Below are 16,939 nucleotides of genomic sequence, written 5' to 3'. Positions count from 1 at the left end.
AACATAGCTTGTCTCCATGCTTGTGTGAACAGTGTGCCTCTCAATGAAGCCTAAGATTGCGTTAGCTTTTCTGGCTGCCATAGCATAATGTTAAATTGTATTGAGCTCGAAAGTTATTAAATTCCCCAGACCTTTTTCAAACAAACTACTACCTATGTTTTCCCTATCTTGTACTTTGAAGTTGGTTTTTTAAAAACTTCAAGTTTAAGACTTTCTCATCGTCCCTTTTAAGTTTCATCCTACTAGTTTTGTACCAGTCATCTAGCTTGTTGAGATCTTTTTGGATCCTTACTCTCTATCACCTAATGTTTTAGCTATTCCCAGCTTGATGTCACCTTCAGATTTGATTAAATGTGCCACCTCTGCTTTTATTCAAATCATTGACAAAGATCGTTTAACAGCACAAGGCTAGAATAGCTCCCTGGGGTAATTCATTGGAGATTTCACTTTAGGTTGGTGGCTCTTTGGGTTTGGTCATACCATCAGAGCTCTAAGTCTACCTAACTAGATTTCTATCTAGCCCCCATCTTTCTATCTCAGCAATGAGAACAGCATGAGAAATTTTATTCAGTGCTTTGCTTAAATCTAGGTATACTCAATTTAGAGTAGTCCCTTGTATATGTATATATATGTGTGTGTGTGTGTATACGTGCATATTTATAATATAATATTACATATCATACCATGGAAATTGGATAGAATACTACAGCATGTTACAGAATTTTGCCAGGAATCAAAGTCAAGCTCACTGAACTATAATTTGGGGTCCCTTCACAAAATTTGTCTTTTTCTTCAGTAGCACCACTCCCATTCTCCATGATCTTTTTTTCCCAGTGATCTTTCAGGGATAACTGCAAGTGGTTCAGCAATCATCTCCCAGTTCTTCCAGTACCCTCTGGATGAAGTTTTCTGGCTCTGGTGATTTGAACTTTTCAGAGACAACTAGGTACTCCCAGACTGTCTCCTTCCTTATCTTGGGTTTCAGTTCCCTGGTAACCATTTTTGTTTTGCTTTTTCCAGTGTAAAGACCCTCCTTTGATCTTCCTCTTTTCCCTAATATGGTTAATAAAAGCCATTTTTGTTATCTTTAGCTTTCTTTACCAAGTTAAGCCCATTCTGAGCTTTAGTGCTCTTGTTGCTGTTCTTAGATGTCACCCTTTTCTACTTCTTATTGCTTAGTCGCCTTCACCTCCTTCCTGTATGTTTTTAAAAATTCACAAGTTGATTAGAGTTCAATGTGCATCCACATTGGCCTATTTAAACAATTCCGCCTTGTTTCTTACTGCTTTTGTTTCTCCTCTGAATGTACTCCAGTCTTTCAATGTTGCTCTAGCACCCAGGATGGCAGACAATGTTCCAGATGTGGTATGACCAGACAGAGTACAGAAGAGCTGTTACTTTCCTAGTTCTGCCCTAATATTGCATTAGTTTTTCTAGCTGCCTCATTGACTCATCTCAAATCTGCTGTCCATTTAGCACAAAGAAACTCATCAAGTATAACCCCTTCCTTCTGCAGACAGGGAAACTGAGGCCCGGAGAGAGGAAGTGATTTGCCTATGGTCACACTTAATGGCAAAACTAGGAGTAGAGCACAGGTCTTCTGGCTTCCATTCCAGTGTTCCTTCCTGTAGCAGTGTAGTTAATCACCACCTAAGGAATTTAAACAGTCATTTGCTCTAAAAACAAGGACTTCTAAAACACCCAATAACATCTTGACAGAACTGCAATTTCTTTTCCCTTTACAAAGCTAGTCTCCTAGACCTCACATACTCACACAAAGCACTCTCAGTTCAGCTCCCCCAATTCTCCAGCTTTCCCTAGGGTACATTGGGCTTTGATAAGCCAGTTTCCACTGGAGCATGATGGAGCTGTAAAACATGTGATAACAGGTTTAAACTGACACAGAGATTCTCTGACCACAGCATTGGCTCAGCTTCTCCTAACAGTGCGGGCCTTGTTCCTTTCTGTTAGGCAGGTCTCTCTGGAAATAGCCCCAGAGCAGTCAGCATTTGAAGAATGAGGGGAAAGTTACAGACCGTGACCTGCTTGGGCAAATAGTAAAGCCTTTATTCCAGGCTGGCTTTTGGCTTATTGAAAAGGGTTTTTCTTTTTAATGTTTGTCGTGACATTCAGAATAACAGCCTGGTGTGATCTATGAGAACTTAGGACTTAGGGACACTAGGAAAATACACTTGGCTCACTTAATTTCCACTTAGTACCATTTCAGCCTTCTTTCTTGCAATTCCTTTCCCCTCCCCAATGGCACTATGCACTAGCTGTGTAAGCTTCTTAGGGCCACAACACATTTCTTATAATGCTAACAGAGGTTCTTTGTAGATAAAGAAATAACTGAAAGAGGAAGTGGTTGAGGAGGCCACTATGAAATGTAGGCAAGTTCAAAACAGTCAGTTATATATGGAATACCAGCATTCTGACACCTGTTAGAAAGTAGCAGCTTCTCTGAATTTACTACAGATCAAGTTTCTCTTTTTTGGCAACCCCCAAATACCCTGCTATTTTTTTTAAAGTAAATCTGCAATAAGGAGGGGGGGAGGGAAGGAAGAAGGCATCTTCTTTAGAATTTAACCCAACAATCTAGTACTCTTTTAGCTATAGTTAAACATGGAGGAGTTAGATGGGAGCCACATTCTTGAAAATCATTGCCACTTGAGACCAAAATGGGGTAGAATGAGATTTAGAGACCCATGACTAAGCTTCAGATTATTGCCCCATAAGGGATACTTAATTTTATGTCAGCATTTTATATTTCGTATTTATTATGTTCTTTATTTGAAGATTAGAGGGCATGGGGCAGAGTATTGGGGGAGGGCTTAAAGACTTGTGGGAGTCTTGTGAGGGTCACACAGGAAATCCTGGTGGGTTTGAAGTCAAAGGACTTGGCTTCAAATTCTGGCTGTTGTGTCACCTGTGTGATGTTGAGTAAAGCAATGAATCTCTCTGGGCCTCATCTGAAAATGAGGGAATTGGGTCAGATGACTTCTAAGGTATCTTCTGGCCTTAAATCTCTGATTCTGTTCCCTTTACAATTTGGTGTAGAGCCATGTCATCTTCCCAGAGACCATGTAAGAAAAAGTATCAGAAAACCTAGGTCTGAATCCCAGTTCTACCAAGTAGTTAGTTACCTCTATGATCCTTGGACAAGTTACATAAACCCAAAGTCTCAGATTTTTCATTTGTAAAAGATGGGGCTGGACTAGATAATCTCTAAGGGCTTTTCCAGTTCTAAATCCTTTGATTCTTTGAAAAACAGCACCCAACGATAAAGCTGTGCATACCCTTTGACCTAGCAATACCACTTTTGGGTCTTTTTCCCAAAGAGATCATGGAAGGGGAGAGGGACCCACATGTACAAAAATATTTATAGCTGCTCTTTACGTGGTGGCAAGGAATTGGAAGTTGAGGGGGTGCCCATCAATTGGGGAATGGCTGGACAAGTTGTGGTATATGAATACAATGGAATACTATTGTGCTGTAAGAAATGATGAGCAGGAGGGGTTCAGAGAAACCTGGAGGGTCTTACGTGAGCTGATGATGAGTGAGATGAGCAGAACTAGAAGAACATTGTACACAGTAACATCAACATTGAGTGTTGATCTACTGTGATGGACTATATTCTTCTCAGCAATGCAATGGTACAGAAGAGTTCCAGGGAACGAACTCGTGATGGAAGAGGATCTCCAAATCCAGGGGGAAAAAAAAAAAAACTGCAGAGTATAGATGCTAAATGAACCATACTATTTCTTTTGTTCTTGATGCTGTTGGGTTTTTTTCTATTTTGAGGTTTTCCATCATGGCTCTGAGTTTTTTCTTTTATAACATGACTAATGCAGAAATAGGATTAATGTTATGTGTATGTGTATATATATATGTGTGTGTGTGTGTGTGTGTGTGTGTATATATATATATATATATATATATATATATATATATATATAAATAACCTATATCAGATTACCTGCTGTCTAGGGAAGAGGGGAGGGAGGGAGAAAAATCTGAAATTGTAAAGCTTGTATAAACAAAGGTTGAGAACTATCTTTACATGTAACGGAAAAAAAAAATACTTTATTAATTAAAAAAAAAAAAAAGAAAAACAGCACCCAAGAGGGAGAGGGTAAATCGAGCCTTTTGTCTTGAAGATATTCTACTAGTTGGATACTTACTTGGGTTGCATACTGCCCTCTTTTTAAATGCAAATAACCCCTGGGAGGAAAGTTTAAATTACTGTAATTGGATTGTCTATGTATGTAACCTATGGGGAATCAAGAGTTTTTTGGGGTGAGATGGAGAAGGAAAAAAAGAATGAACTGGACAATCAGAAGGTAATATAGGTGCCATCGACAAAGATTAGCCATTTAGGAGTTTTGAGGAAAGCCTTTAGTGGCCTACAAGGACATTTCCAATGCTTAGCTCACTGCAGAAGATGAGGTCCTGGCCACATATCTGTTTAACTTCAAACTATAAAAATTGTTAAAATAATGCACATAGCATAGACGTAGCCGTGGACAGAGCCCAGAGAAAGCCTTTTTACACATCATTTGCCAGGTTGTGGAAATAGCTCAGTTAATGTCGCTTTTTTCTTGACAATGGTATTAGCTATGAGAGAATTGTCCCTGTATTCATGAAGGCAGCTTTCAGACCGGTCCCCACCATTCTCTGACGGCAATTTGATTTTTGCTTTCTTTTATTCTGGTGTGATTTTTAAGCTATTGTTGTATTTGTTTCCTCAGAATTTGACGTTAAAAGTAGTGGAAGACCTTTCTGATGTTCTTGTTATGCAAGGGAATTGATCCTGCACTGCAGAGAGATCCAAAGGAACGAGAAGTCACTCTCTGCCCTGGTGACAGGATGTTAGGGACCACGGTGATGAGTTCTCAGAAAATGGCTGAGATGCAAATTGGGATTGACTCTAACACAGGTGCAACGTTTCTTCTTTGCTGTGGCAATGGACACCTTAAACATCTTCTGGGATAATGAAGACTATCTGCCTTTTTTTTTTTTTGGTATCACCCGGATAGAAGAGAGGTCAGGGGGAGAGAGTGCTATTTTGGATTATACAACCTCATGGCTATTCTGACTGGTCACTTCTAAGCTGTGTCACTTGTTATTTTATCATCTACTATGTGATTCCCACACAGATGCAATTGGAAGTAATTCTTCATTGGATTGGTATTAGATAATCAATTCTGTACATAAGAACTTTTAAAAAATTTTAGATACTCTCCCTAAATATGTATGTATAAATGTTTATGAAATAAAATTGATATTGAGAACCCTTTGCCTATTGATAAAATAATCATCGCTTATACTTAATCCTATAGCTCAAAGAGAAAAATGTATGGGCACAAATTATATATGTTTATCTGGGGTGTATGTATGTAAGTGTATTTGAATGATTTTGGTAATTCCAGAGTACCATTATTGGGAGCGTTTAGCATAGCACCTGGCACATAGTGTTTAATAAATACTATTGACTGATTAGCTCATCTAAAACATGGGTCTTTCAGCTGATTTAAAGATAAATTAGACTTTTTTGATTTAGAGGCCTTTTGTGAACACAAAAGTATAAGAATATGAGAAAAAAGTGTGGGGTTTGGAGTCAAAAGACCTGAGTTTGAATTCTGACTGCGATTTACTCCTTGTGTAACCCTTGGGCAAATCATTTAAGGCTTTGGGCCTCAGTTTTCTGAGGAGTTTGACGAGACCTCTGAGGTGCCTACTATTTCCAAATCTGATTCTTCGGTGCTCCCCTCCCACCCACTTGACCTTGAGGAACTTTCGGTCTGGTTGAAGAGGCTAACTACACATGCCCTCATTGAAAATAGTGTTATGGCATGAGGTAATGTATGTGATGAGCACCAAAGGAGTAGTATAGGCAATGCTATAAGAGTCCACAGGAAGGAGAAATTATGTGTAGGAATGGTCAGGCCAAGAGGGAGAACTAGAAGGAGAGAGAGGGTTTGGTTGGGTAGATGGGGAAGGGTCAGCCATTTTTAGGCAGAGTGCAAAACATGAGCATCAGTGCAGGGGTCAGTAAGTAGGCCACTTTGCTAAAGACTCATGAGAATTGGAGGAGAAAAATTGGCACTGAATCTGAAGGTCCCCTTTGGTTGAAATTCCAAATAGGACATTTTTACTTAACAATAGGGACAATACTCTCACTATCTATCTCATAGGGTCGTTGTGAGGAAAATACAAAATTCAGAGTGTCATGTAAGTGTGAGCTATCCTCATAATGTGAGAAAAACAGGTGGGGCTCAGGTTATGGAGGGCTTTGAATGTCAGGCTAAAGAGTTTGAATTTTAGGGGACAACCAGGTGGCACAGTGGCCCCTGGAGTCAGGAGGACTTGAGTTCAAATCTGGCCTCACACGATACTGTGTGACCCTGGGCAAGTTACTCAACCCTCATTGCCCTGCAAAAAAAGAAAAAGGTTGAATTTTATCCTGTAGGCTGTGGGGAGCCATTGAAGGTTTTTGAGTTGGGGAGTGAGTGACCTGACAAAAGCAATGCTTTCAATTTAATAATTATTAAATGACCCCTTTGTGCAAGGCACTGTGCTCTAGGTGCTGGGGAGATGAAGTCAAAAATGAAACCGTCCCAAGTCCTCAAGGATCCTGCTTATGTTAGGTAGTTACAGCACATACAGAAATAAATTAATCCAAATTAATTTCAAGGAGAAAAGCACTAATGTGGGGTATGGGGAGAGGGCCCATGTAGGAAGTGGTACCTGAGTGATGCTTTGAAGGAAACAGGATTCTCTAAGAAGCGAGGAGGGACTGCATCTCAAGCATGAGACACCACTTGTACAAAGGTACATGCTATTTCAATGAAATGGAATTATATGCTATGGGAATAGCTTCATTCAAGCAGTGTGAGAATGGGGCGGGGGGGTAATATGAAATAAGAGTGGAAAGGTAGGTAGGAGCCAGATTCTGAAGCACTCTACATGCCACACTAAGGATTTTACATTTTATCTTAGAAGCATTGGGAGCCACTAAAGATTTTTGAATAGGAGTGACTTGGTCAGATCTATGCTTTAAGAGCGCTGCTAGGTGGCGCCATGGTGCACAGAGTGCTGGGAGTTGGATCATCTTTCAGAGTTCAAATCTGGCCTGAGACACTTGCTAGCTGTGTGACCTGTTTGTCTCAGTTTCCTCATCTGTAAAATGATCTGGAGAAGGAAATGGCAAGCCACTCCAGTATCTTTGCCAAGAAAACCCCAAATGGGGTCATGAAGAGTTGGACGTGACTGAAAAACGACTCAACTCATTAAGAATGACCATGTAGCAGGTATGGGGAGAAGAGGTTAGAAACAGAGAGACCCAACTAGGAGACTTTTACAATGCTCTAGGTGAGATGCAACAGGACTAGAAATCAGGTGTGTGTGATTAGAGAAAACGGGTTTGAGGGGGAGTGGGTTTGAGAAGTGGTTGTGGACATAGAATCATCAAGACGGGTAAGCCTTTGGATAGCAGGTAGTAGTAGTGAGGGAAAAGCAATGTGTAGAATAGATACCAATAGGGAGAGAAAACTGGAAGACCAGTTGGAGCTTATTGGTAGTGCACCCAGGGTAAGAGTTAAGACTTGGGGGAGGGAGCGCCAAAATCAGGCAAGCTCTACTCTCATTTGCATCTGTTGTCTCCCAGATTCTTAAAACGGCCAAATTTCTGGCAGGTCCCCGACTTGCTTGGCCATCCCCCTTCTCTTGCCTTCACTTTGTTTGGTTTTGTTTGGTTTTTTTGGTGAGGTAATTGGGGTTAAGTGACTTGCCCAAGGTCACACAGCCAGTGTTAAGTGTCTGAGGCGGGATTTGAACTCAGGTCCTCTTGACTCCAGGGCCAGTGCTCTATCCACTGCACCACCTAGCTGCTTGCCTTTACTTTGTGTTGCTTCATTTATCCACCTTCATTCAAGGTTATGATTTAAATCCACAGTTTAATCAAACTAATAAATGCAATCATAAAAGCAAATATTCATTGCATGTCATATAGATTGCACACTCAATTGATTCCCTAGATCCAACTCTTCCTGAGGCAGAAATGCTTTTTTAGGCTTCAGTTTCTCTCCCTTCTTTTTGGTGTACCAGCTGATAGAAATGATTATTAATTAGTAACTAATGATTTGGAGAGATTCAGAATTTTCCTCTTTCTCTATCCTCATATCAAGACCTTAGTATCTGAAGGTTGAGCTAAACACTATCTGACCCCACCCAACTTTACCAGGAAAATCTAGTCTGAGGTGAATTCCATTCAATCAAGCTTGGGTAGAGACAGACCCTTTTGTCTAAATTGCCCAAGGCTAGGGGTGGTCTATGGGTATTGAAATAATCTCTCTGCCCAAGGGTGACAAGATGTTCCTCTCAGCCCCTTATTGGAGTAAGCCCACTTCTTTTTGTAAAGTTCACCTCTCATTCATTGTTGACCAATCAGAATTGATTGAATCCTTTTGAACACCCCTCTTCCCAAAGAGCATAAAAACTGATTGCCTTTGGTCTAAGAGAGAGACAGCCAAATGGCCATCCTTAAATCAAAATGTTGGCATTATTAATAAAAATGATTAAATCACCCAGAAATTATGCTTCTCAAACCTTCTTAAATGCCACACAGCCATAGTTAGGAGCAGGAAAAGAAAAATAACCTGAAGAAGCCCTAGTGCCTCATAGTAGACCTTATTTCCCCTTGAAATTGGAGCTGGTCACAAGAAGTTAACTTGCAAGGATTAGGAGAGCTATAGGAACTTTGGTTGCAGTTGCACAGAAGATAAACTGAAGCCTGGGGTTAACTTCTCCAGGGTCCTAGAGCCCTGCTTATTGTGATCCTGTCTGTCTTTGGAACCCCAGAACTTAAATATGGCACTGTTCAAATGCCCCAGAGGTTAATGCAATGATTGGTATGGAGCTAAAGACATACCTCAGCTGTTGTAACCTGTCTTTCAGCCCTTGCCCTTCACCTGTCAAGAACTTACCCAGAATTCTCCGTCTGATATCACCTCCCTGCATCTGTCCTTCAAGGGGCTATTGTCAGCATTGATGGAGGAAGCTATGACAGCACATCAAAGTACTGGCAAAGGATTTATAATACCCTTATTGTAGTAACATTATGTATGAGATAATGAAATGTGGTGGCGATTTTTTCTTTCCTTTTTTGTTTTTTTGTGGGGCAATGAGGGTTAAGTGACTTGCCCAAGGTCACACAGCTAGTAAGTGTCAAGTGTCTGAGGTCAGATTTGAACTTAGGTTCTCCTGACTCCAGGGCCAGTGCTTTATCCACTGTATTACCTAGCTGCCCCTGTGACAATTTTTTAAAATGAGATTTTCTTTTTGTGAGGGAAAAATTCATCCTCTTCTCAATAATTCTCAGGAACTCAGCAGCGAGGTGACAAAGGCTTTATTTTCTTCTCATGAGAAGGAGGCAACCTAGTGTGCAGCTAGTGGGTGCCCAGAAAGGGGGCTAGCAGGCCCTGTTTTATACCCTAATCCCTAACGAGAATGGACCTTCCCCTTTTTCATCACTGGTGGGGTTACAATCTACATGCAAAAACTAGCTAATCGGAAGGCAGTATTCCCACCCCTCTTCCTTGTATGAGCATAACTCAGGAGTGGACCTTATACTTCCTTATATGGACAGAACTCTGGAGAGGACCTAATTGAGACCAGGGCTCCTTGAACCATGTGACCTTGCTAACCTGAGGGGGAGGAGGGGATCTGAGACCTTTGTCCTACAAACCGGTCAGGGGAGTATGACTGACTGTTATATCCACTTTGAGAGGAGACAATTACCCATTTCTCACACTTTTCAAACAATAGCCATCTCCCCTTTCATCCTCCCCATGGAAGAAGTGAGGAAAACAAAATTCCTATTACAAATATGTATAGTCAAGCAAAACAAATACCTGAATTGGCCATGTTCAAAAAACAGTCTCAGTCTGCACTCAAGTCCCATCACCTTTCTATGAGGAGGTGTGGTGGGACCAGGGACCCCAAGACACTCAAAGACCCCAATCCCTAGGGAATCCTTAAACTTTCCCAAGGGAAAAGCAGCTCTACCTCCCACTTCAGGAAAGTGGTGTGGCTGAGCACAAAAACTCTGGTCTGCAAGGAACAAAGATAATATATTGATACGGAAGGGTGTTATTTATACTCCAGGCACTCTTCAGTTGTTTCCCTTTCCAGTTGCTTTGCATCCCCTCTCCCACTTGCTTTGACAGCTTTTGTTTGTAAACATACAAAAAGACCAGCTCTTACTCAGCAAGACAGTTTCCATAGTGATTCTGTCTCCCAGCCATATATTCCTCTCTCCTAATAAATCTTTATTTTACAAGATTCGTGATAAGCCTCCAATTCTCTGGGTGAGCTAGCCCACCTCCCCCCATCCAGGTCACAAGTCCCCTTGACAGAGGTGGGCAGCATGCTCCATCGTGAATCCTCTGGTTGGTTGGTCATTATGTTGATCAGAATTCCCAGGCCTTTCAAAGTTGCTAGTCTTTACACTATTGGTTTTTTGTTTGTTTGTTTGTTTGTTTTTAGTGAGGCAATTGGGGTTAAGTGACTTGCCCAGGGTCACACAGCTAGTAAGTGTTAAGTGTCTGAGGCCGGATTTGAACTCAGGTACTCCTGACTCCAGGGCCGGTGCTCTATCCACTGCACCATCTAGCTGCCCCTACACTATTGTTTTTTTTGTTTTTTTTTTTTTTGATTAAAAGAAGGAAATGACTGTTTTATTTATTTATTTATATTTTTTGAGATATTTTATTTTTTCCGTTACATGTAAAGATAGTTCTCAACTTTTGTTTATACATGCTTTACAATTTCAGATTTTTCTCCCTCCCTCCCTCCCCTCCCTCCCCCCTCCCCTAGACAGCAGGTAATCTGATATAGGTTATATCTATATATATCTATACATATACATATAGATATATATATACACACACATATATATACACATAATAACATTAATCCTATTTCTGCATTAATCCTGTTATAAGAGAAAGAATCAGAGCAGTGATGCAAAACCTCAAAATAGAAAAAAAAAACAACAGCACCCAAAACAAAAGAAATAATATGGTTCAATCAGCATCTATACTCCACAGTTCTTTCTTTCTTTTTTTTTCTTGGATTTGGAGATCCTCTTCTATCATGAGTTCCCTGGAACTCTTCTGTACCATTGCATTGGTGAGAAGAATATAGTCCATCACAGTAGGTCAACACTCAATGTTGATGATACTGTGTACAATGTTCTTCTGGTTCTGCTCATCTCACTCATCATCAGCTCACGTAAGACCCTCCAGGTTTCTCTGAACTCTTCCTGCTCATCATTTCTTACAGCACAATAGTATTCCATTGTATTCATATACCACAACTTGTCCAGCCATTCCCCAATTGATGGGCACCCCCTCAACTTCCAATTCCTTGCTACCACGTAAAGAGCAGCTATAAATATTTTTGTACATGTGGGTCCCTTTCCCCCTTCCATGATTTCTTTGGGCAAAAGACCTAAAAGTGGGATTGCTGGGTCAAAGGGTATGCACAGCTTTATCGCCCTTTGGGCATAATTCCAAATTGCTCTCCAGAATGGTTGGATCAGCTCACAGCTCCACCAACAATGCATTAGTGTTCCAATTTTCCCACAGCCTCTCCAACATTTATTATCTTCCTTTTTTGTCATTTTAGCCAATCTGATAGGTGTCAGGTGGTACCTCAGAGTTGTTTTAATTTGCATCTCTCTAATCATTAGAGATTTAGAGCATTTTTTCATATGGGAATAGATAGCTTTGGTTTCTTCATCAGAAAACTGCCTGTTCATATCCTTTGACCATTTCTCAATTGGGGAATGACTTGGATTCTTATAAATTTGATTTAATTCCCTATATATTTTAGAGATGAGGCCTTTATCAGAAGCACTGGCCTCAAAAATTGTTTCCCAGCTTTCTGCCTCCCTTCTAATTTTGGATGCATTGCTTCTGTTTGTACAAAAATTTTTTAATTTAATATAATCAAAATCATCCACTTTGCATTTAATAATATACTCTATCTCATGTTTGGTCAAAAACTGTTCTCCTTTCCAAAGATCTGATAGGTACACTATTCCTTTCTCTCCTAATTTACCTATGGTATCACCTCTTATGTCTAAATCATGTATCCATTTTGACCTTATTTTAGTATAAGGTGTAAGATGTTGGTCTAAGCCTAATTTCTGCCATACTATCTTCCAGTTTTCCCAGCAGTTTTTGTCAAATACTGAGTTCCTATCCCAGAAGCTGGAGTCTTTGGGTTTATCAAACACTACATTACTAGTGTCATTTACTACTGCATTTCCTGAGCCTAGCCTATTCCATTGATCTACCACTCTATTTTTTAGCCAGTACCAGATAGTTTTGATGACTGCCGCTTTATAGTAAAGCTCCAGGTTTGGTACCGCTAACCCACCTTCCTGTGAATTTTTTTTCATTATTTCCCTGGATATTCTTGATTTTTTGTTTTTCCAGATGAATTTTGTTATTATTTTTTCTAGCTGTATAAAATAATTTTTAGGTAGCCTGATTGGTATGGCACTGAATAAGTAAATTAATTTAGGCAGTATTGTCATTTTTACTATATTAGCTCTGCCTATCCATGAGCAATTGATATCTTTCCAATTATTTAGATCTGATTTGATTTGTGTGAAGAGTGTTTGGTAGTTGTGTTCATAGAGTTCCTGGGTTTGTCTTGGCAAGTAGACTCCCAAGTATTTTATATTACCTACCGTTACTTTAAATGGAATTTCTCTTTCTATCTCTTGCTGCTGGACTTTGTTGGTCATGTATAGAAATGCTGATGATTTATGTGGATTTATTTTATATCCTGCTACTTTGCTAAAGTTGTTAATTGTTTCAAGTAATTTTTGACTTGATTCTCGAGGATTCCTTAAGTATACCATCATATCATCTGCAAAGAGTGATAGTTTTGTTTCCTCCTTGCCTATTCTAATTCCTTTAATTCCTTTCTCTTCTCTGATTGCTAAAGCTAACATTTCTAGGACAATATTAAATAATAGGGGTGATAATGGACATCCCTGTTTCACCCCTGATCTTATTGGGAAGGCCTCTAATTTATCTCCATTGCATATAATACTTGCTGATGGCTTTAGGTAGATACTGTTTATTATTCTAAGGAAAGCTCCCCCTATTCCTAAACTCTCTAGTGTTTTTATTAGGAATGGGTGCTGTACTTTGTCAAAAGCTTTCTCTGCATCTATTGAGATAATCATATGATTTTGGTTGGTTTTCTTATTGATGTGGTTGATTATGTTAATAGTTTTCCTAATGTTGAACCAGCCCTGCATTCCTGGTATAAATCCCACCTGGTCATAGTGTATTATCCTGGTGATCACTTGCTGTAATCTCCTTGCTAATATCTTATTTAAGATTTTAGCATCAATATTCATTAGGGAGATTGGTCTATAATTTTCTTTCTCTGTTTTTGCTTTGCCTGGTTTTGGTATCACCACCATATTTGTGTCATAAAACGAATTTGGTAGAACTCCTTCTTCACCTATTTTTCCAAATAATTTGTATAATATTGGAATTAATTGTTCTTTAAATGTTTGGTAAAATTCACCCGTAAACCCATCTGGCCCTGGGGATTTTTTCTTAGGGAGTTCATTAATAGCTTGTTCAATTTCTTTTTCTAATATGGGTTTATTTAAGGATTTTATTTCCTCTTCAGTTAACCTGGGCAGTTTGTATTTTTGTAAATATTCATCCATTTCATTTAGATTGTCAAATTTATTGGCATACAGTTGGGCAAAATATTTCCTAATTATTGCTTTAATTTCCACTTCATTGGTGGTAATACACTATTGTTTTGATATAAGTTATTCTGGTTTGGCTCACCTTGCTGAATCAGTTCATACAAGTCTTCCCAAGTTTCTCTGAAACTGTTATGGTGGCAATGGTAATAGAATGGAAGGGCCATATATTACAACCACTGTGGAGGAAGAATAGATGCGACTTGGTGACTAGATAAGCAGGGAAAGCCCTGCTATAAGAAGAAGCAAAGGCAATTCCCTGGTTTTGAGTCTGAGTGAATGAATGATGTGATAGAGAGAATGAAGAGAAAAGGTTGATTTTTTTGTATGTGTTTTTTTGTTGTTTTTGTGGGGCAATGAGGGTTAAGTGACTTGTCCAAGGTCACACAGCTAGTAAGTATCAAGTGTCTGAGGCCAGAGTTGAACTCAGGACCTCCTGAATCCAGGGCCAGTGCTTTATCCACTGTGCCATCTAGCTGCTCCAGAAAAGGTTGATTTTTATGGAAAAGATAAGCCATCTTGAATTTGAGGTGAGGAACAGTGGGACCTTCAAACATGCATCCACTAGGGAGCTAGAAATAGATCCTGGAACTTGGGAAAGGCATATCAGGGCTAAAGGGCTGAAAGCTTTAACCTCCAGTTTTCGTTTTCTTCTTTTTTTCTTAATCTTGAGGACATTCCTTTTCTTGTCTGTGTATCAGCTTCTTCCTTTATTAAGTCAGTCTTGTAAATTCCTTGTCAGTGTTCTTAAGGGAAAGAGCTAATAAAAATGCAAAGTGTTTTAAAATTATATGTAAATTTCTAAAGAGCATGTGTGTTTAATCTAAGGATAAGTCTTGGCCTGCTGAAATGCATGAATAGAATTCTGTTGGTTTGATGGCTGGGTTGCAAGAAAAGGCCCTTTGCCAAAAAGAACTGGACTTTGTTCTAGTCCTAAGACTAGACTGAGCTCAATTAAAAATATCAGGCTGTGAAATCTGCTGGAGGTTTGTTTACTTACCTCTTTGAGAATTCTGAATAGCTTTGTCCCAGCAGTGTAATACAAAGCTTGTTTAAATCTCTGCTTGCCTGAGGCTGTTTAGAATTCATTTCTGGCAGACACAAGAAAATGGTTGTAGTGAGCTGGTGAACTAATCTAACTCTCTTGGATCTGTTTCTCATGGACCTTTGTTCTGTCTCACTGAAGAAACTGTTCTCAAACTCTCAGAGGAAAAACTCTTAGGGATTTAGATTAATTAGGAAGGAAAGAAGAAAGTCTATGGTGCTATGTCCCCTGTCACAATAGGTGAACTGTTTAGAGCCCATAGGCATGCATTCAACTAAATTAAACAACTATTTATTAAACACCTACTGTGTGCAAGGCATTGAACTATATGGCTGATAGTTCAATTTGGTTCCTCAGAGCTTTACTTCTAGGGCATTGGTGCAGTCTGAATGGACCCTAATTACAATGTGAGCTCCGTGAAAGAAGGCACTTTCTTGCTTGTCCATTTGTAGCCTGGATGCTTGGCACGTAGTAAGTGTGTAATAAATACTTTTTCCTTCATTCATTGAGCAGCTGAGTTCCAAATCCTCATTTTCATTTTGATATCTGGACTAGAGGCACCATCTTTCTTCTAGCCATCCAGATTTGCAAAATTGAGGTTGCTTTCAATTTTTGACTCTCCCTCAATTTCTATACCCAATCTGTTGCCAAGTCTTGTAGATTAAGACCTCCACAACACATCCATGGCCTCCTTTCCTCTCTTACTGCCACTACCCTAGGGCCCTCATCACTTCTTGTCTATTGTGCTATTTTGACAGCTTAATTGAATGTTCAGACTCAAGTTTCTCCCCTCTTCAATCTATCCTTCATATAGATGCCAAAATACAAGGCTGACCATCGTTCTCCTCTATTCTCCTGTGGCTCCCTATTATCTCTAGAATAAAACCCAATTTGATAGGATAAAATTCCCTATTACCTCTAGGATAAGAGGCCTTCACACTATGACTCCAATCCACCTTTCCAGGCTTATTTCATAGTATTTCCCTTTACACTCTGTGTTCCAGCTGAACTTGCCAACTTGCTCTTCCCCAGCCCACATTCTGCTCCTGCCATCTCACTTTTGCATAGATGTCCCCTCATACATAGAATTCACTTCTTCCTCACCTCTGAGTCTGGTTTTGTTCAAGGTTTAGTTCATATGCCACCTTCTATGGGGAAATTTTCCTCCATTCCCCTAGTTATTAGTGCTTTTTTCTTCTCAAATTATCTGGTTATTTACTTATCTTTGTATGTGTCTTATCTATCCAGTAGAATATATGCTCCTTGAAGGCAGGGATTGTTTTGTTTTTTTGTCTTGGTAACCCTTTGTTGTTGCCCAGTCGTTTCAGCAGTTGCCAACACTCCACGATTCCATTTGGTTGGGTTTTTTTTGGCAAAGATACTGGAGTGGTTTGCCATTTCCTTCTCCAGTTGATTTTTACAGATGAGGAAACTGAGGCCAACAGGGTTAAGTGACTTGCCCAGGGTCACACAGCTATTAAGCATCTGAGGCCAGATTTGAACTCAGGAAGAAGAGTCTGGGCTGGGAATTACCCAGCCCAGTTCTCTATCCACTGGGCCATGGAACCACCCCTCTTCGTATCTCTAGCACCTTGCAAATGGGCTTAATAATTATTTGCAAAATCGAATTGGGAGCAATTGAGAGGCAGTTTCTCGACTAGGGTCACCAATTTGTGAATGTACTATCTAACATGCAATACCTTTGGTAGTTAGTTGTTCAACAATTGAACCACTTATTCATTTGTATCTTGAATCAGCTTCCTCTTAGGAATCTGACAAGGTCAGGAAACTGTGTCCCTAGTGGGAAAAGCCACTTACCTAGGTGTCAGGATTTCTGGGTTGAAGGACTTGCTTCTGTTAATTGTTTCCTGTGTAACTGAGTAAATAAATCAATGAATGAGCCTCTTGTAAAACTAAGAGTAAGAATCCATACTTCACAGGAAGGGATATTCTGAGGAAAAAGGAAAGTGCTATGCATATTAATCCTTTATAATTATTAGTCTGAATAGTCACTAATGAACATAGGCTGTATCCCTAAAATGAGATCTCTTCCAAAGGAAAAGAATGCATATAGAGAAGGGAATAAGCAT

At 39.7% G+C, this 16,939-nt stretch overlaps 1 protein-coding gene across 2 annotated transcripts in view; it reads left to right on the top strand.

Moving 5' to 3' along the window:
- Positions 1-5,291, top strand: part of NCAPH (non-SMC condensin I complex subunit H) — a 41,645-nt gene extending 36,354 nt beyond the window's left edge. For both annotated transcript variants that reach the window (XM_043981308.1, XM_043981307.1), the window contains exon 19: positions 4,749-5,291. In XM_043981308.1, coding sequence (XP_043837243.1) covers positions 4,749-4,808 — 60 coding nt within the window. In that variant the 3' untranslated portion in view covers positions 4,809-5,291. The remainder of the gene's footprint in view (positions 1-4,748) is intronic.
- Positions 5,292-16,939: the final 11,648 nt, after the last annotated feature.

The sequence above is a fragment of the Dromiciops gliroides genome, chromosome 2 (assembly GCF_019393635.1).
Source record: "Dromiciops gliroides isolate mDroGli1 chromosome 2, mDroGli1.pri, whole genome shotgun sequence".
In the NCBI taxonomy this organism is placed as follows: domain Eukaryota; kingdom Metazoa; phylum Chordata; class Mammalia; order Microbiotheria; family Microbiotheriidae; genus Dromiciops; species Dromiciops gliroides.
The sequence above is the reverse complement of the archived record's forward strand: the minus strand, read 5'-3'. Positions and strand labels throughout refer to the sequence as shown.